This window comes from Paramormyrops kingsleyae, chromosome 1, assembly GCF_048594095.1.
Source record: "Paramormyrops kingsleyae isolate MSU_618 chromosome 1, PKINGS_0.4, whole genome shotgun sequence".
Taxonomy (NCBI): domain Eukaryota; kingdom Metazoa; phylum Chordata; class Actinopteri; order Osteoglossiformes; family Mormyridae; genus Paramormyrops; species Paramormyrops kingsleyae.
This window is the reverse complement of record NC_132797.1, coordinates 6,878,751-6,899,200: the sequence shown is the minus strand read 5'-3', so window position 1 is coordinate 6,899,200 and position 20,450 is coordinate 6,878,751. Positions and strand designations below refer to the sequence as shown.

The 20,450-nt window shown below is 49.0% G+C and overlaps 1 protein-coding gene across 12 annotated transcripts in view; it reads right to left on the bottom strand.

Moving 5' to 3' along the window:
• The window catches only part of frmd4a (FERM domain containing 4A), a 136,806-nt gene that overhangs the window by 45,139 nt on the left and 71,217 nt on the right, over positions 1 to 20,450 (bottom strand). For 6 of the 12 annotated variants that reach the window (XM_072702721.1, XM_072702751.1, XM_072702809.1 and 3 more), the window contains exon 2: positions 169 to 234. In XM_072702721.1, the coding sequence (XP_072558822.1) occupies positions 169 to 234 (66 nt within the window). Of the gene's footprint in view, positions 1 to 168; positions 235 to 3,605; positions 3,934 to 3,975; positions 4,342 to 17,461; positions 18,137 to 20,450 lie in introns of those variants that run through there. The other 6 variants (XM_023808902.2, XM_023808891.2, XM_072702635.1 and 3 more) reach the window with 5 other exon arrangements.

Below are 20,450 nucleotides of genomic sequence, written 5' to 3'. Positions count from 1 at the left end.
TCCTTAGGCTGCCACCCATTAAAGACAAAATGCCAGATCACTTTCACACCACACTGCTGACTCTCAGGCAGACTCTGGCTCAGAAGCTCAGTAGCGAGATCTCTCACATCTGGCTCTTTATAAACACCCTGGAGTGCCCCCCCACCCGCACCCACACGGCTCACCTACCTGCACGAGAAGTTCGAGCTTCCTGTCATCTAGGAGGTGCACCTGACATCGCCGCCCCTCCGTCATCTGAAAGGGAGGAGAGACCAGATTTAGCTTCAGCATGACATGACACTGGGAATGGGAACCTCCCCCCCCCCCCTCCAGCTGAGTGTGTGAGTGGGGGGGGAGCATCTGATTTTTTTCCTGTTCTGAACACTGCAAATTTGCATCAGCCCTCAGAAACAGTGACATCACAGACAAGGGCACCTCATCTCCAACCCCCCCCCGCCCCCCCCCCCCCCCCAATGCAACAAGCTGCCTCCGTGCCGTAACCTAGGCGATTCCAGGTCTCCCGTTCCATCAGCTCGGATCAGGAAGCATGTTCATGATGGGTTCTGTGCCTGACAAAACCGTCTGTGAGTCCTGAAGGAGCAGATCCTGTCTGAAGCAGCTGGTGCTGATGGGACTCAGTGGTGAATTTCGGTTGGGGTCACAGCCGCATGTTTGCTAACTCACAGACACGCTACACCTTCCAGGTCAGTGTCCTGCGCCTGACTCTCTGGGGCTGGCAGCTCCTCCGCACTTAACCTCCAGACTCGACTGCCTGTAGAATGCACTTCCTGTACATGCCTCGGGCCATCCATCGTCCCGGACGAGATTCCATCACGCCACAAACAATGGTCTTGGCGGAAGCAATTTCCTGTGCACGTGAGGGGCTCTTGGATGTCTGGAAATGCTGGCATCCTTCCCAGAGGAAGCGCATGAGGCCAGGAGGATCTCTATAAACATCGAGCCATCAGCCATCACCCTCCATCCAGCTCATCTCCGTCTCTCCTCAGTCGCATTGGGCTCTTGTAGGAGGAGGGGCTGTTTTACTACCAGTCCATCAAGCGATTAGGAACTTCTGAAGCACGATCAGCAGCGAAAGAAGGATTCTGGGCCAAAGTGCTACCACGTAGCTGCAAGGGAGCAACACTACTGACTGAGCTTCATAACATCTTCATGGCACAAAAGCAAAACCACACCCATCGCAGTTGGACAGCTGGGGGAAAGCGGAGCTGACAGTTAACTCTCCCTGTCCTCAGTGCAGGGTGACAACTGGCAGACTCTCTAATAACTGGTCATGATTGATAACGGGCTTGACGGCATTAACCCCCCGAGCCCCAAACCCAACAAATCGCCACTCCAGATTGTAAACATGCAGCCAGGTGGTGGAGAGTCTCTGAAACATCTGCGCTCGGAATGTGGCTTTCAGCATTTCCCCTGTTTGTTTCTCCACCTCCTGAGTTATCGATTGTGGATTAAGGAAAAGAGACAGAGAGAGAGAGAGAGAGAGAGAGAGGGCTGCACTCTTCATCTGCTGACTCACCACGTCCGCAGAGAGGGTCCTCACCAAATACATTGTTGAGTTTGCACTTCTCTGCCACTAAGCCAGAGATCTGGTGGCACTGCCCCCCCCCACCACCCCACCCCTCCCCTCCCCACCACCCCACCCCTCCCCTCCCCAATGCCATATCGCCCAACAACAGAGCTCAAGAACTTCAAGAAGAATCACAGGGCTGAGAAGATGCTTCTCTCTGAGCTTCTCCAGTGTCCCACTCACTGCTCACTCTTCACCAACATCAAGGTTTAGCAGATGTTTACCTTTGTGAGGCGTCAGACCAAATGCTAATCTGTTAATCTGCATTGGGGGGGGGGGGGCATATGACTTCCCTGACCCCCACGGATGCCAGTTTGTTTGCCTTAAGGATCCAGGAGGGGCTCGGATCACCCTGCAGGACATCGACCATCCCCTCCTTCGTCGTCTGCATCAGCTTAACAAGCAGACCTTTTGTTTCTCGTTTCAGGCCTGAAATCCAGGATTCTACCCTGTGGATCTTTCAGCATAAATGCTTGTCTTTCAAACCTCTGGTCACCGAGGTTTGATTTATGCTACAGCTCCGACACATGTGAGTGTGGGCCGCGATCCGGCCGGAAGCGTGGTCCCAATGGACTGGGGGGGGCTCACAATAGAGGTGACAGAGAAAGCTGAACAGCTTTATGCTTCCTTAACATCCGGAGGAAGGAATGGGGGGGGGGGGCGGCAGGGGGAGAAATCACACAGGCAACTTTGCTTGTAAATATCAGAACACATCATGACCAAAACAAACAAGAAACCCAGTAACACGTCCTGCCATGAACCCGTCCTGTCAGCCAGTCGATGTCCCATCAGTCTGTAAACGTTGATCAGAAATTTCCACACATTAAAAGTTGGACGTTAGAGGCTGCAGGGCTCTAAAACTCCAAGCTGGCTTGTCACTGCAGGTTGGGGCGTGGTGTGTATGTGCGTGTGTTTGTGTGGGGTGTGGTGGGGGGGTGGGAAGAGGCACGCAGGTGCTGTTTGGACACAAATCGACAGCCCTACACCAATGTTTGCTTTGGCTGTTCATGGCTTACGTGCCACATCCAGACAGAAATGTGCATGCAAAAGCCTTTTCATCAAACGTGAAAATAAAACTGAATGTAAAATGAATCAGTTATGTGGAAAGTAAATAATAACAAATTTGAAAATTCTAATCATAGGCTATAACCAGAGTATGTTCCAGTTATACATGTCTCATTACGAACCAGAGAAGCATGACAGAGCACTGTCCTAACCTGCTAACCTGCACAAGCCTACAGAACTTGACCACAAGTCAATTTTTCTATTCAGCAGCAAGAATAAACACTTGGGTTCGTTTAAACACGTATATGTGCGAATTTGACGCACAAAATAGATCAGCCTATGTTTTTTCCCCTCTTTTTTTAATACAAAGCCTTTTATTAGCGTATTGTATAAACAAACAAACAGCCATATTAGCCACAAAAGTTTTATACGGCACATCTACCGGGGAATAAGAGGGTTAAACACTGTGTACTTGTGGTAAACAAATTAAATATGCCCACTCAAATTCAACGAATCGTTTGCTTTTAGATAGCAACCTTTATTTAACTTCTGTGTCTTGTTCACAGACACGTTGCTAATTCATCTGTAAATTAGTAAAAGCCCGTTGTATGTTGGTGGCAAGTTAATATTTCTCCCCAGTGTATTTCCATTATGGGGATATACCAGCTGGAAAGCAGTATAAGATCGTGTAAGCTGTAGGAACATCAGCATTCATAAGCATATAAACATTGATAACAGCAGCGCCGCATTTAAGCAGCGTGTCCAGCTGCAGTCACGCCGATCGCAGGTGAATAACATCTCTGGTCGAAATCGCCTGCCCGCTTGGAAAAGGTGCTTCTCAATGCACGCTTTTACTCCCATCATTCGGCAAGTTCGGACGGATTTTTTTTTACTGGAGATGTTCTTGCAAATGATCGCATCCGCGGCGATTTGTTTCGGGACAAAACAGAGGCACCGACTCCGCTAAAAGGACTGCGATGCCGACCCGGTCCAACGCACAAAGCCGCCGAGCAAAGCAAGCGTCGGATGTTACCTTATAAATGTCCCCGCCGGTCGCGCTGTAATATTAATCCGATCCCCGCAGAAAAAGACAGACGCGATCGCCCCCGTGGCCTAGAAGGACGGCAGGATCCGTCCCATAGTGTCCGGCGGTCAGACGCAGCCCTGCTGCAGGCGAGGAGGCTGAGCAATCCCGGTGCCAAGACATCCTGTCTCCCCGCTAAAACGCGCTTTTCAGAGGGACGCTGGCCCGCTTCCCAGGGCGAAGCACTGCGCTATTCATCCCGGCCGATCAGTCGTCATGCACCGACCCCCCCCACATCACCCATCATCCACCACCACCATTACTGCCACCGCTGCCTTGCACGGGTGACACCGGCGAAAAGCGAAAGGAGAGGACATACCATCGGAGCACAGCGGGGGACACCGGGGGACACCCGTGTGACCGTCCTGCCAGCCTCAGGTCCGCGCCGTGTCGCTTTATTTTATATTCGCCGTTTAAAGGGTTTCGCGCTGACACGAAAAAAAAAAACCAGACCGCGAAGGGAGACCGAGCCGTATGCGGGGGGAAGGAGCAGGAAGGGGGGACGGGTAAGGAAATCCTCGGCGATCCTGCGGAACTGCAAGTTTAAAAGGCGGCGCAGAGACTGTCCGGCGGAGGACCAGCCCCCTGACATGCGGCTGTACGGACGGAGCCACGCGCTGGAGGGGGGTCTCGGCACCAGGGGTACGACCGCAAACAACAGCTTTTAAAACAGGGACCTTCAAATGTAATTCGTATAGGCCTATTCATTTGTGGCTCATGTTTTTATTTATTTATTTTTTATAATCGTCCAAGTGATTAAAAAGATTATACTTGTGTGGGTGTTCTGGAAATATGAGTTAATGTACAACATGCCTGTTTATCAAAACAAAGTCCTATCAGAGCAAGATCAAGAAGTGAAAACATTGCCTGAAAGATGCGCAATCGATTAAAAACGTCCCACAGCTTCTTTTGTCCTGAACTTTATAACTACTAAGTCTCACATAAATTTAACGGTATTTGCGGACATCTGTGCTGGTTGGAATCGGTTCTAAATACCACAAAGAGACAGTGATCTGCTGTTTTATTGCATGCAATATAATTCAGTGTAAGGCTACTTGGAAAGGCTGGCTTTTTATGTTGCGTGACATGTGTACATTGGCTGATCATATAGGTACACACAGGCGAATGACACGGCGGGGGGGGGGTGGGCGCAGGCTGGGACATACTCATCAGGGTGTGGGGGAAGATGTCCTGGTTATAGGTCACCATCATTACTGCCTGCAAAAGTAATTGTTAAAAATGCGCCGCTTTGAATGCCCTGAAATTGCGGTAATGCTGTGGTAAAGCACAGTCACCGAGATCACGTTAGAAAATGCGGTGCCTCACTATTCCAGAACAGACCTGAAAGCCCTCGTCTGGTACCGCTTAAAACATCGCTAAGCGGAACCTCGCCCCATCCAAGTTAAACATCTCCACATGATGGCTGTGTGTGCTTTTTTAGGTAATATTTTTTTGTTCCTTTCATTGGCAGGCCTCCCTAGGCAAACGGTTTGTAGATTCACGAGCCTCAGTTTGAACGTTTGAAAATAATCCTTGAAAGCCACTCAAATGTCACTCAGATGGGGAACAGAGAAGAACTTTGCAATAAAAGCTCGGCACACAGATAATCAGGGGAGATTGAGAAAAAGGCACACGGATTTCCCTTACAAACGCAGATAGCAGGACGGAATAATCAGACATTTTTAGCGCCAAAGTGCAACTGTCTCCAGAAAGATTTAAAAGTACAGTGATTAGAGTATTTTAGAATCACAGGGGTTCATTCCTAGGGGACTTATGAATTTGCAGAAAATATGCAACCAGGGATTTGCTGTCTCACTAGCGATTTATCATCAAGGTTGGGGGGGGGGGGGGGGGCAACTTGCAACCCAAGTACTGTTTGGCTGCATGCACCAGTTTTCACAAGAGGCAAAGGGACCCCACGCAAAAAACGAGGTACATAAACACCACCAGGCACATAATTGATGCAATCTGGGTAGGCGCCCCGCCTCGACCCCTCGCAGCAGCAGTCTGTAATGAACGTTTCAGCAACGTCAAGCTGAAGACAGACGCGAGGCTCACAGAGGTGCAGTAATTACCTACAAGGGCCCCTGGATAAATTTGCGAGTCTGATGGAAGCTCTTAAGGCTTGATGATGATCTGGAGATCTTTAAATAACAGTGTATGTTCTCGGCACTGGCAAAGCCGTCTTCCTCAGATCGATCCACAGGCATTTATTATGCAGGGATTGTCTACAGCCGTCTGATAGAAGTTCAGCTTCCGTGTCCTTACAGTCAACTGCAGTTTCTTCTCATCTTTTGCCAAGCAACTGTTTTTTTTTTTGGTAGGGGGGATCCTTTGCAGGTCCAGGAAAGGGAAATCCCAGGAAAGCCATTCCTCATGCAATTTATTGCACGTCATTGCTGGTGTATCCCTGGATATATCGTCTGTCAACGCACCCCCCGCAACAGGGGCCAAAGACCAAGGGTAGATTCCTTAATGCTGGAAATTCAATGGATGGTTATTTAAAGAAAATGACATGGTAAGACCATACAGTTAGCCCATACGTCCCGACCCCATGAACATGCACTGTATGTATATAACAGTGTATATATGATATTAGGTGCTAATTGTCATTGAGGTTGGAGATCAAACAGCCACCAGCTGTTTCCATAAGCGTCGTGCTGAAATCGAGACGGCTCCACATCCCTGTGATTTATGCACGATTCCAAATACCCAGACAAACAAACACCATTCCCACATTAAACACACTCCAGGGCCACCGCCGCCGGCTGCCGACACTCCGAGGAGAGTAATTTACGGAGCAGCTTGGAGTGCAATCCCGTCCGGGTGCTGGTGGGGGCAGTGTTGGCCGGAGGCTAATGAGATGCACTCAGGCAACTGTGGGAACGGCACCTCCTGTTTGGATTGGCCGGTTGGAGAACAGGCCCCAGTCTGGGAACGTCCAAACAGAGCGGATCGTCTGAAAACGGCTGACAAACGACCGTGACTCTGGGAAAACTGCAGTCGTGTGTGTGTGTGTGAAGCTTGTGGATAGACACTATTTTCCCAGTTCGGCCTTTACAAACAAGCAGGCTTCAAGCACAGGACGGTGCCACACATATCTCTCGCCAGTTTCCCGCCCATTCTTGACTAACCTCAGGGCTCCAGTACCAGTCAAAACTCATGTGGTGACCGAGGGAATCTTCACCGCCAGTGCCCCCTGTCTGACACAAAGTGAAATTGCCTCGCTAAGTTGGTACCCGCTCAGAAGAAGGCACCCTTGGCACCCAGCTATTACGCCTAAGGGGTTGACTGGCACTGCTTGGCTCTGGCAATGAAACTCTAGTTCTTGCTCCAGATTTGAGCCATTTCTCTGGCCTGTAGTTTGGACAGCATAGATTCTGACAGAGGGAGGTCTGTGGCTAGCCGAAGGCAGGGTGACACTTATCTAGGTCTCACAGACCGCTTCTGCATGCCATCAGAAAGCCTGAGGACCCCAAAGACAACAGAATGCTGTCTGTAGAGCTGCCAGAAGTTGGACACTAAATGTTAAGTTCTGCACGGAGCTGATTTATTGACACCACCTTGAAATCACAGATTTTCTCACTCGTCAAATTTTATGAACAGCCTTTTAAAAAATATGAAACTCGGTTAAGATATGAGGAAGATTCTGAATGTTTCAGGGCCTAGATAGACAGCTGCCCTGAAATCACTCTCTCCCTGTGACTGATATGGTCCATTCCTTCCTTTGAAGAACAGATTAAATCTCTGCACGGGAAAATGAAATCTATCTGCCTGCGATGTAGAGTTTATCTCTTAGACCAGAATGGTGCATCAGACCTATTTTGAATAATGGGCCTCATTTATTCATCATACTACCTGGTGATTGTGGTGTTATTTATCTTACTGTAATACCATCAATCTAAATTCATCTGCAGGAAGTGAAACTGATACTGCAACAGAGGACAAATATCTTTCTCTCCGCGCCAAGCCGTTGCTCCGGACAGATCTGCTCAGAGAATGAACTTCACTACAAGGGCTGATCCAGGCATTTTCCTGTTTATGTTGCTGGATCTGTCATGGCAGAGAGATGAGAGAGATCAGCTGAACTCTCATGCTAATGTCCAGACAGTATAACTGAAATATTTCGGCCACGCAGCCCACAGTCTCCATTTTATACAGAGAGCCACGTTACACTGGGAAAGCAAATGTCTATTTTGCCTGCTCATATCAATAACATTAGCATAGTCTTACTTTATTAGTTTGTGGCGGCCATGTTCTGTGTAAGGAGACTATGATGCATGCAGCATATTTCCCAGTGGCCAGACAGGATTAAGCCTCTGCTCTCTTTGCCCATTCCCTGTGTCCAGTACTTTCTATGGACTCTGAGGTCATCTTTCCTTGGGCTCAAAAAAAATGACACTCTCCTGCTCATTCATCACGAAATATCAGTAATATGTTTCTTCAATTGCCTTTAAAAAAATCTACATTAGCAGCTTCCAGTGGTGCACTGTTGTGAGTTAAATGACACTAAGGTTTTAAGTTCACACGTGTATGTGGTGCTATGAGGTGTTACGGAGTGTGAAAAGTGTGAAAATGTCACCCAACTGCTAAACGGCATCGTTCCTTCCACCCTGAGCGATAGGTGTGATGTCATGGGAAATATCTTAGCGGAACTAACGTCATAATATCTCATCACATAACCTGTCTCATCATGGGGTAGGTGAGCTCGTTAGATGTGAAGATGTGTGGTTATCAGACTGATTTAATATTTAAATCTCACTCTGCTGTCTTGTAGAGGCTCACATGCCAGATGTTAGCTGGAGAGTGGTCTGGGACGCACATCTGCTCCTTGTTTTCTGCAGTGGAGCCGTTAGCGTAAGCCGAGCCTCAAAGTCGCCGCGTGGGGGGGGGGAACCAGGACTGGAAACGGGAGAGGGGACTGGGGCGTCTTCTCTCTACGAGCCCGTGAGGACCCACGTGGCGGGTTTCTGACGTCAGACCCTGTGTTTTCCAATCCGCTCCTCGGGGACCCTCAGACAGTCCATGTCTCCTAGCTCCCAACAATGTGGAATGTCTGGCAGGGAGCTGGGAGAGAGCAAAAACATGGACTGTCTGTGGGTTCCTGAGGACCGGGTTGGGAAACCCTGCATTAGACGATGCCGAGCGTCAGTCGGACACCAGTGACTGCCCTGCATCGAGTCGTGGCTCCATCTCTGTCCCGCCTAAAGCCGTGTGAAGTGCCAGTACGTGTCGGCCGTATTCCAGCTGCACCTTGTTATTTCGAGGTTATGCATTGCTTGTTTAGGATTCCTGTAAATCATTTCTACCATTCCTGGTGTTCAGAACGAGGTCTGCCAAACTGGCCCAGCTAACCCACACCCGCAATCGGGCAGCCCCCGCCAGGCGTTCCATAAGGCTCTGCAGATGCTTCACTGAGGATGGTGGGGGGGGGGGGGGGAGGGGGTGTCAGACCATTAACATATTTTCCTAAAATATCACACTCGTTTCCCACAAGAATGAGGCTGGGTAGGTGGCTATTTTAGCCTGGGCTGAGCTGCACCACCATCTCAACAAGTCCTGGCCGACTGGAGAAGAGCAGAAAGCCCAGCCTAAGGAACCAAGTGACAGCAGGAACTCAGCAGTAACATCTCGCACCTTCTTAGTGGAATACCTGCAGAAGACATGATCGTGGTAGCAACCGGTGTCAGCCGAGAAGCGTTTCTATGGCAACCGGTGAGAAATATGAATAGAATGAAAGCATGACCTCCAAAAAGAACGAGCAAATGGGTCCAGTGAGGATGGGACTCGACCTGACCCGGCCCAAACACTGTGTCTGGAATGAACAGGCTGGGGGAGGCGGGGTTTGCAGGAGGAGAGTGGGGGCCATTTGAGGCCTTGGAGGAGTTTCTATCAGATCCCTCCATCAAATACGTAGTGCTTCCCCTGCTCGATACACCCCAACCCTCCATTCTCTCCGGCGTCTCCATCGTTCGTCGGAAGCTGAGACAAAGCTGCTATAAAATGAACTCATCTGCACTCCGATTCTGCATCAGGTTTCATTTTGGTCCTTTCATATTTAGATGAGTGTAACAAAGTGCCTCGTCTGTGTGTATCCTGTCCCTGGCTTGGAAAATCATGTTTAATATAGCTGGTAACACTTGGAGGGGGGGCATATATACCAGAATGGGGTTGACTCTGGTGGGTGGGCGGGGGGGAGGCTGGGTCGCCCATGGGACGGATCGTTCTGATTGGTTGCTGGAAATGCTGAGGTTCTGCAGAGATTTGAAATGAAAGGGCAGAGCAGGAAAGCAAACAGCTCCGGCAGAGACTGGCTGGCTCACACACACACACACACACACAAATACATCCTGACTGCATGGCAATAAACCCACTGGCTCCCTGGACATTTTTCACTGTACAGAGCTGTTACTGACTGTTAACTGCTGATCCATTCACCTGGAAACTGCAGACAGACAGATCATTCAGAAGCTGACACCCGTCACTCTGACAAGCGAGAGTTTCAAGTTGCCTCATTAGCAAATGGCGTCACACTCCAACCACTTACTAGAGTTCCTGGTTCTGATTACAGGAATCGGCGTTTTTCCCTTGCCAGCCAGTCCCAGGAAGTGCACTGCAGGCTGAGAGACACAGGATGCATCTCACTGCAGCTGACGCTGGGGCCTCATTTATCATTGATTCAGTTAGCGACTGAGCGACTGGCATTATTTAAAACAAGGAAGATTCAGAGGGAAAATGGTCTCACTCGCCTAGGAAAACCCTGTTTGTTTCTTCCAGTGTTTCTCAATCTGGACCTTGGGAAATCCTTCCCAGCTCCCAGCCAATCAGGAACACTGAATACCTGGTGCAGGTATTTTGGGAGCTGGGAGGGAGATAGGATGTGGACCATGTGCAGGTCCCCGAGGACTGCTGCAGTGCAGTGCACAAAGACGTCTGTGGTGGAGAACATCAGGGTGTGGCATTTGGTGGAACATCAGCAAAAAAAAAAACAGAATTCAAACAGAAACTAGCAAAGGCCTTGCAGGATTTTGGAAGGAAGAGCTTCTGAAAGGATATACTGCCATTTATTTATTTATGACTCGATGGATCCGAGTCAGTCTAGCAGCTCTGACTGATGTTATCTCCGTCACCATCGGGGGGGGGGGGGGGGGGGGGGGCTGTTTTTACCACATCAGAGCCCTGGTGTCCTCTGAAAACTATACGTGTCCCATGTGTCTGTCAGGCCCTTCAAAGTAGCTCCCCACACAATGGATACAAAAAGTTTGGCTCAGGCCTCAAACAATAACTGACCACATGAAGCACGTACGACTCCCTCTGATTCGGTGATCCCTGTGACACTGGAAGTCCCCCCACACGCAAAAGTGGCCAACCCCCCCCCCCATTCCCTTCAAAGTGAGTTTGCAGGTCTGGCGTAACCTTGACGCCTTTTCTGCCACAGACTTGCCCAGGGGCGTAGCTAGAAATTCTGGGCCCACTGACAAAATGTCACCTTGGGCCTGCCGTCCAATTTCACCTATACTCTTATGTGTTCACAAGCCCTTGTAATATGCTGCCCCCCCCCCCCCGAATCTGCCAGAGTCTCCATGCCCCCTGTGCGCCCCCGTTACTCGACGAGGAACAGGCAGAGTGCTCCAAGTATTCTCCTAATGTCCTCTTTAGCTCTTTAGGGCCTGGAAAAGCGGCCTGTCCCTTTAACAGTGGACATTAATTGAATAAATGGGGTGTCGCGGTCTGCAAGCACAGTGGGCCGGTCCCCGTGGTGGCTTGCCAAGCCCCGAGGCAAACGTAGAGCCGCGTGTAGGAGAGGAGAATAGGGCACAGACGTGACCTGATTCCATGCCCTTCCGTCACAATGACCCTGCCGGGCTCAAGAATGTCGTCATATTACAATCTGTTAAAGATTCAATCCAGGATATCTGGAGATGCTCTCTACCTCTCTAACCGAAGTGTATTATCACACAGACCCATTAAATCAGGTTGTTTTCACCTTTAGGTTCATTTATATATAACAGACAGGATGTATGTCTGCCTAAATATTGCAACATGTCCATCATCCATAACTGATTATCCAGTACAAGGTTGCATTTAGTGGGCAGCATATCCCAGAATGCACAGGGTACGAGGCAGGGGACACCCTGGGTGGGATGCCAGCCAATCACAAAACATGAGGCAGGGGACACCCTGGGTGGGATGCCAGCCAATCACATGCAGTGCCGCTCAAAGCCTATGTGGACATCTAGGCAACCTTGCCCCTGCTAAGTCAGCGTCCCTTCAGAAGACCTAGGGCCGCCTCGGCTGGGAACATGGTCGCTGAATATTTACATTTATTAAACAGATGCTTTATCAAAAGCGACATACATTCTTGAGAAAATAAGGGCTCCGGATCAATTCGAGGTTAAGGGTCCTGCTCTGAGGTCCAATGGTCACTTTGTCGACAGCGGGATTCAAACCAGCAACCTTCCGATCACAGGCAAAGCCTCCTAACCCACTGAGCCACAAATTGGAAAGCAAAAGGGATGCAAAAATGTGTGTGAGACGGAGCAGTCAGTGCTGATATGGTAATTCCATGTGATCTCACTCTGGGCCCAGTTTGAGAACCGCGCCTCCATGACTAGTGTGGCGCCTCACGGCGGGGCCGCCCTTTATGAAGTGCCTGGCAGATGCCTCGGGGAGATTCCCTAGTGCGTAATCAGCCTGGCTGCAGACGCAGCATGTAGGACAGAGGGGGACCGGGACGCTAAAACCCGGGCTGTTACCGCGGTACGCTGGAGAAAGGGGCTGTCCAATCAGCACAGGGGAATACACGGGAAAACGGTGAAGACCATTTCATTTAACGACAGGCTCACTCTCCTACTCTTCCTGCAGTCCAGCTTTGGACCAAGTCAGCACAGCTCCCCAAGCCAAAATCTCTCCTCGCTTTCCAAGCAAAAGTCACATGCAAAACTCTGCTATTTCACTGTTCCGCCCTGTAATATTTTTCTCTTTGTCACATGCAGTCGCGTTGTTCATAATTTGTGCATCTCATGTCTTAAGATCAGTAAATACATCTCAATTAATTTTATTAATATATATATAATATATTAATATAATACTGTGCAATATAGATAATTTATTTACAAGTCATTAGAGTCTGTAAACGTTTGAATGCAATTATATTTTTAAAATGATCCTCATATTTTAGTTAGATATTAGAAATGGGAGAAATAATGTAAATTTACCACAAGGACACGCCTTCTAAGTTCAGTGTTCTCCTTGTTTCAATTTTTGCTTCAGACATAATGGATTATAATGCACAGTAATGGAATTTAAATGTAATCTAAATGGATTCTGAAGGATTTGGCAATTTTAAGGTCTGGGACACATCATGGGATTGAAGATAAGGAGCATTTCTGCACATATTCCAAGCGTGAACTCTGGAGTTTCCCCTGTGAAGCCAACGCAGCTGATTTATTAATAAAAATGACATACAGAGGGGAGAATTTTAGACAGTTCCTGGACTCTCCAATCGGCATTTTTGGGGGCCTGTCCGGCATCTTCTAGCGTGCGGTCGCCGTTTCGTACGGCCTGAAATTACCGGCGATAACAGGGCGGCATTGTGGAGATGATTTGCTATTAATGGTAAGTAGGTTACGGTGGGAAAATGAAACTGGGGATCATGTGTGTGCTGGAGGGTGTCCAGGGTGCGGGCGGCCTGGCGTCACGTGTGGGTCACCTCAGCCACAGCTACAAAGGTCCTGGGATGGAGTGAGCTGGGTCAAACTCCAGATCATGGAGCTGTTTGTTCTCAAATCATCTTACGGAAAATATCTTTCTAATGACTCAGGCCGGCCTGGATTGAGCGTCGCAAAACAAAAGCCTTTCAAAGTGTGTTTTCAGGCCTGTCCTTAAGCTACTCCCCCCTCGCCCGACCACACAATTACCCATAATGCAGTGGTCTCCTCCAGTAATCTCCACATTCCAGATGTCTTACTGCATGTGACACAGTGCACAGAGTCCGGCCATTTCCAAAAATCCCTCTTCCTGAGGAGACAGTGACATTCCTAACGCAGAATTCATCCATGGTATGACAGGAACTGCAATATGAAAGGCTTCCTAACAAAATTCCATCTTTACACAATTTGATCTTTCACAATATTTCTGTTTTTCCAAAAATAAAACTCACTTGTTCCATTACAATATGCTACGTGTTGTGTTTTGTATGTCTAAACTGGTCTGTGTAATCTCTCTGATCATTCAGATAAGCTCTAAATACTGGCAATGCGGTATGCAATGCATTGTGTTCGGACACTGTTCCTGGAATTGGAAGGTTCAAATCCTGTGTAGTCGGTAAAGTGCTTTTAGTGTTAGGGTTAATGTTAGGATTAGTGTTAGGGTCACTTAACCCTCATTTGCTTCAGGGACTGGCTCAAAAATAGCAGGTCTCTTTGGATAAATGCATTTGTTAAATAAATAAAAACTGTCGTATTTCCCCATCAGTAGGGATGCTAGTCTGTAAATCTCCTGCTGCTTCCTTGGTCAGATGCGCCACTGTGAAAATAAACCACCTGATCTTCACAACCAACCATTCAGGAAACCCGGCGATCGGATTACGCCGATATTCCCACATCTCTCCCAGTCGGTTAACGCCGAACTGTAATTAATTCTCAGCAGGATACCGCGGTGGAATTCTCATGGCCGGAATTTCCGAGCCGCGATTCACTGTCAGAGAGTCCTCTCTGTGAGAACGCAACCGACGCGTTCAAAGGGGGGCGGTAAACAAACCCTGAGAGCAAACAAACGAGTCAGAAAGGCACGCCGTTCCCCTACTCACATGCCTCAGGAACAACAGAGAATCTCACATCCTGTTCTGGGAACATATTTTCATTCACAAACAGCGAGGCTAGCTGGTGGGAATGGGAGGGACCCCATGTGACCGGTTACGTGCGGGTTAAACCACCGCGGGGGAACAAAAGTGGGGGGGGTGGTGGCCGGAGGGGTGTGTTTTCTGGCTTTTGGAGGCAGGGGAGCGAGAACAAAACTGTCTGCGCAATTTTACGAGAGTAGCGGGGAGCTCTGATCGCGCTGCGGAGGCTTGGAAAGGCTCGTTCGATTTCCTCACCAGGAGGCGACCAGCCATCAGACATAATTCTGGTATTTTACAAAACCTGAGGCCATGAAAAACAGAATTTAATCTCCCCTAACAGAGTAGTCCGCTGTTTACGGGGTCTTTACTTTGTATCGATGCCGTATGGCAGGAAAACAGTCAAGGAGATTTAGTGAAAACTGGTTCTCCTCCCAGTAACATAAAATACCCCAAATAGACAACACTGGGGCAGCAGTGGTGTGGGGGGGTGGGGTGGTGGGTGACACAGCTGATACCCCACAGTCCTCATGTCATTGTCACAAGCTCTTTGTCCACAAAAAACATGTTTGAAAACACAGTCCTTTAAGTTAATCTCAAGGAATTTGATAACTCAAGACTTTTTGGAGGGTAGATTTCAGGACACCTCTAGCCTATTAGCCCGACTGGTACCGTGCAGTGTGAGCCTGGAGATTACTTGAGATTAAAGAAGAAAAAAATGTTTCACAGATATTTCACAGCAAAGATCCTTTCATCTCTCTATGCAGAAAGTTCCGGAAAAGGCATCCATTAGCGTGTGTGTGTTGTAAGAGCATCGTGCCTTAAGGGCATTCCCGTTAAAAACAACTGTCACACGCTCATTCTGACATTCCCATTAAAAACATGCGTCGCACGCACATCCTGACCAGAACCCTGCGGTTCTAGGGCTTCTCCTGATGTTCAGAGAACCCCCCCCCCCGCATTTACTCATTCCAAGGGTCCAGTCACTGGCTTCAGGAGGGAGAGCCCATGTCCCACTGTCCAAAAACCTGGAGACTTTCCAGGTAACATTTTTAAGGAGGCTCCCCTACCTATTTCGTAAGCCTTGATTGAACACTAGGGCTGTCAATAACTTGAGTGAAGACCAATCAAAACATTCTGCGCCGAGACCCTCGCCTCCCCAGCCTCTCTGTCAGCGGCACACTGCCGAGAAAGGTTCTCGCGTTGGTGCACCAGCCGTGCTGTGCAGAATGCTTATATAAACAGCCAAGCTCTCAGTAACGGGCACGGAACCCGCCATGGCCGGCCTTCACAAACGGCCGCCTCAATTTCCCCAAAGGGCCGATTCTGCCCTCCATGGGAAGAAAGCCAGCGAAATTAAATTTAACAGTACAAAGGGAGAAGGAGAACACACAGAGCCTTTATGGGTCACGCAGAGACCCCGAGCCATGCTGTACATGGGTCTGTAGCTGGCTAGATCACTGCTTTTTCCCTACGCCGGCTGAACGCCGGCCAGGATGTCTGAGAGCCGTGAGTTCTGTGCCAGCATGGAAGTGGTTTTGGACAGGCTAGTAAAGGAGCCCGGGCTGTGAAACACATCCCACAACCTGAGGGTGTCCTCGTCCAGCTGAGTGAAAGGCAGGCCTGCTCCTCTCTTGATTAGGCTGGGACTCTGCAGCGGGGGGGGGAAGGGGGCATCTGCGTGGGGGTACGCAGTTCGGATCACCGGCCATCCCATCCCCCACAAGCTGCCTCAGAGGATGTTTTATTTTGTTTGCCTATCCAATATGGCAACCTACTTTTTGCCACTGTAAGGTGATTGGTCGTAATCGGAAACGGAGACACAAAATTGGCAGAGGCTAGAACAGCATCTGTGGACTTTAACCAACCAGAAAGCCCCACAGGCCAGAATCCACAGCCTCGCCCTTCTTTGTGATCTCGCATCCACCCCACCCTAGGAAGTCACGGGTCAGAAGCCACACCCCCACAGACAGCAATTAATGTGCACCGTCCCCCTCCCCCTCCCCTGCCAGCGGCCCTACTGGGGCAAGAGCTCCTGTCACAACCAAGGCCTGGGAGGGGGGAGGGTTGTTGGTTTATGGCTCTACATTCTCTGGGGAACAACAGATTAACAGCTGAAGCGTGTTCCACGGAGACGGGACAGAGTGACACAGTCGTTAACAACACCTCGTAATTACAGTGACATCCAATTATATTTAATGTTTATAATTGAAAAATGTGAAAGCGCACTGCAAAAATATGTCACAATAATAAACCGCATGGAACACAGAAGAACTTGTATGAGGCTGAAGAAACCAATCCGCACACTATTACGGGTGACACCCCCCTGATTCCGTAATTCAAGAATTTTCCCCTGGGATCAATAACATTTTGTCTTATCTTAATAACGAAAAAATGCACTAACAAGGCTCATAGATTCCCTGGATGTTTTACTCTCATTCTGAATATAAGAAGTGAACTCTGAACCTCCCTAAAAGTCTGAAATGGTTTAATCTAATGCATAAAGCAGAAAAGCCGGGACAAACAACGGCCGGATTCTTTTGCCGTTTAAAAGCTGCCATCTTGCTGAACCTTTTTATAAAACTCAGGGGACTGTTTCAATGTTTCAGTGCCCAGGAAGCCTATTGCAGCTGCAGTCCTTTCAGGGCATTTTACTTTTCCTGTAAATGGCCCTTTGAATCCACCATAGCAACATGAGGTAAAGGGGAAACACGCAGCGATTCCCTGCATTTAAAGTTTTACGTTTTTTTTTTTCCCCCAGCACTCTCTTTTAAATCAGGGGACGTCCTAAGAGGAAGCGAGGGCCAAGTACCAGACAGAAACGCTAAAAGACAGCAAAACCCACACTGAAAAACACGGACACACACGTAAACACGGAAATCTCATAACCCAACGCTCAAAGCAGACTAAACACTTCCCTCCATCTTCTGGAACCTGCCACCAGGGACGGCAGTCTAATTCGTACCTGGTACACCGCCCTCGGTACGCGTCTGGCTCTAAGCGTGAGCAGAGTCCGCAGGTGCAGGATCCTCCACCTCCTCAGAGCCGCCGTGGTGATGTTCCACAGGATTCCCTGCCCGCCCAGGAACACGTCCTCCAAGCCAAACAGGGTTGCCTCCATTGCAGCCTGACTGGGTCGATTTCCGGGTACCAGGTAGATTTCACAGCCCTGGGTGATGTAATTCTTCGTTTTGCCCCGTTTCCGGTTTTTTTGTCGTTATCTCCAAGGGAAGGCTGGTAGGAGTCATGCCCAGGTGGGCACAGGAAGGTAGTAGCTGTACCGACATCCCATATCACCCCTGTCCACCATGGCCTATCCAGAAAGACTCCTCCATTGCAGTGGTCCCCTTCGGGTTTGGCAGTACGGAAGACGCTAGGCATTAAACCCGACCGGGCGCGATGTGGAATCCTGCAGAGCCGCAGTGGGATTTTACAGCCTCTCCGTTTGTCTGCACCCGGGTTGAGCCCGGCGAGGCCCAGTGCGCAGCTCCCCTGGGCTTTGCGGCAAGGTGACTTCCTCTCCTGGAAGACGATCCGGCGACCGAGCTACGTGATAGCAGGTCCCCCTATAGGCTTTCAAAAGCGCAGCGGAGGAGAGGACTTGGCGTCTTGAGAGGGTATACAAGTTTTCCCCTCCGTCTTCTGGGACGGCGTCCAGTGGGCTGTTTTTAAAAGAGCACTGGTGCCAGCGTTCCCAGGACAATCTGCTGCTCGCTTTCACCCCTATTTAACCCCTAGCATGGGCGGGGGGGGGCGGGGGGGGAGCTCTGGGAAATGCACCGAGATGTGGACTGATGTGGCGCTTATCGCAGGAATGACACCTCCCTCTGCCACGCCAGACATTCTTTGTTTGAGTCCCATTTCCATTGTCAAACACAACTGAGGTTTGTATGTCTGTTTACATCTTGACGTGACGACGCACTAAAGGTTGTGCCCCGTTGCTGTACCGGTAACCATCCTGCCCCAGCCTGTTAATCAGCCATCTTCACATCATGTGATGTACAGATTCACCCATTTTCTTTAACCACTTGTCTCTGGAAGTCCATCACGGACAGAATGCCAGTGTTCTAAGGAGCATATATTAAATGAAATACAAGAAAAAGGGGACATTTATTTTCAGGTCTATGTTGCCATTTTGGCATTAGTACTTTGGTAAACTCTATGTATCTAGAATATTTTTTCCGCAAGCCCAGATTTACTTTAAGTAGAAAGCTACCTGTATATGGATATATGACTGAGTGTTTTTATATATACGAATGTATGAGTTTGTATGTTTTTCTTTGCGAATGGATGTATGAGTTTGTGTGCTTCAACACGGCCTGCTGATCAGCATCCTAAACCTGCTACCGTTTCCCAGTTTGGCGTTCGCCAAACGCCTGTACAACCGACTCGATTAACTAGAGTAACTTGTTCTTGTGCCAGCCGATAATTTCAGTAATTGTGGTGGGAACGGTGACAGAGTCCATGTTTATTCCCAAGGCTGAATAGACTGACATGTCACAACATCGTCGTCAGCTTAATCAAAAGATGAACCGAAGTCTCACCCTTCGAATGTTGCAGTTGGTTGCAGTTTTGCGCAAATGAACTTGTAACTATGGTCATAAACTTTAAAAATCAACACTGAGATGAAGACAGGACAGGTATTGATGTAGAAGTAACTTTTAATGACTTAAACATACCAGCCCATTCTATATCGATGTTGCTTTGGATAAGCAGGACGCATATGCAACCGTTTAACCACCGATCTCTTTCATGGGGTGATAGAATCTCCCTGAGGGTGCTGCATGACAGACTTCACAGCACGCTTTAGGTCTGTATAGCGTGGATCGGGTTCTGTTTGATCGTTTGTCATTTTTGCTTCTGCTAACCGTCCAAACGGAAGGTCTTTTGCGATGACTGTAAATTTAAAGTCGAGGGAAAGCAGACGAGCTTCTGACGAGCCCAAAATGGTAACATGGAGCAGCCCAGTTGCGGCCGCCCAGTCTCTCACGAGAAAACGGGGACCGGCGGAATGAGAAGCATTTACACACTTGGCCTATCTTTCTCGTCATCGTCCTTCTCTCTCCTTCTCTCTCTCCAGCTCTGATTCAGGGCAAGGGAGAGTCGTATTTGTTGAAGCGTTAAATGGAGAGCCGGCAAATATTTAGATTTAGCAGATGTTTGTGGGTCTCCGTGTGCACTGGGTCCAGAAGACTCATGGGAAAGCTCACAAAACCGTCTGGCCTGGGGTGAAAACTCTCATGTTACCGCCAGCTCAGGACAACAGAGCCAACTTATTTTACACACCTTGTTGCTCAGATCAGCCCGAAAGCAATGGCGAAAGTCAATTTCATGTTCCCATTGCGTTTTTCTGTCCTTGTGAGGAACACATTTCGGAGAAAATGTCCTTGCAGAGATATAGAAACCCAAAAAGGCCGACACTGTGGGTATGACCTCACAACAAATGCCCCCCATTTTTTCTTCCTACAATCTCACCTGCATGTTTCAGCTAAAATTGCCAGGACACACAGGTCGTTGTTAATTTCCACACCCTCTAGCTATTCTGTGGATTTATTGTGTGAAACCAAAGGGCAAGGTGGGCACCCAGCGCAGATGGCGACGCGAGCGTGCACACGCGTGTGCATTTATGTAACGTTATAATTTAGGGGCGTGTAATTTATATGCGGGTGCGTGGTCAGAATTGCGGCCTGTCGTTTAATTTCACGGGGTGTGTGGTTTACGGCTGCGGGGGGCAGCTGCCAGGGGTCCTTCAAGGCTTGGCTGGCGGGACCCTGCCACCTTCCGTCTTATTTCAGCGCTGGGCTGTAAGGACCAGGCTCAGCCAATCAGCATGAGTGTCACATGGAGCCACATTTCAGCCCCTCTCCCTTGGACTTTCTTCTCTGAAAGCTGATTGGCTCCTGGAGTGCCATTTCCCGTCACTCAGCAACTCAAAACATATGTAATGATAGGGT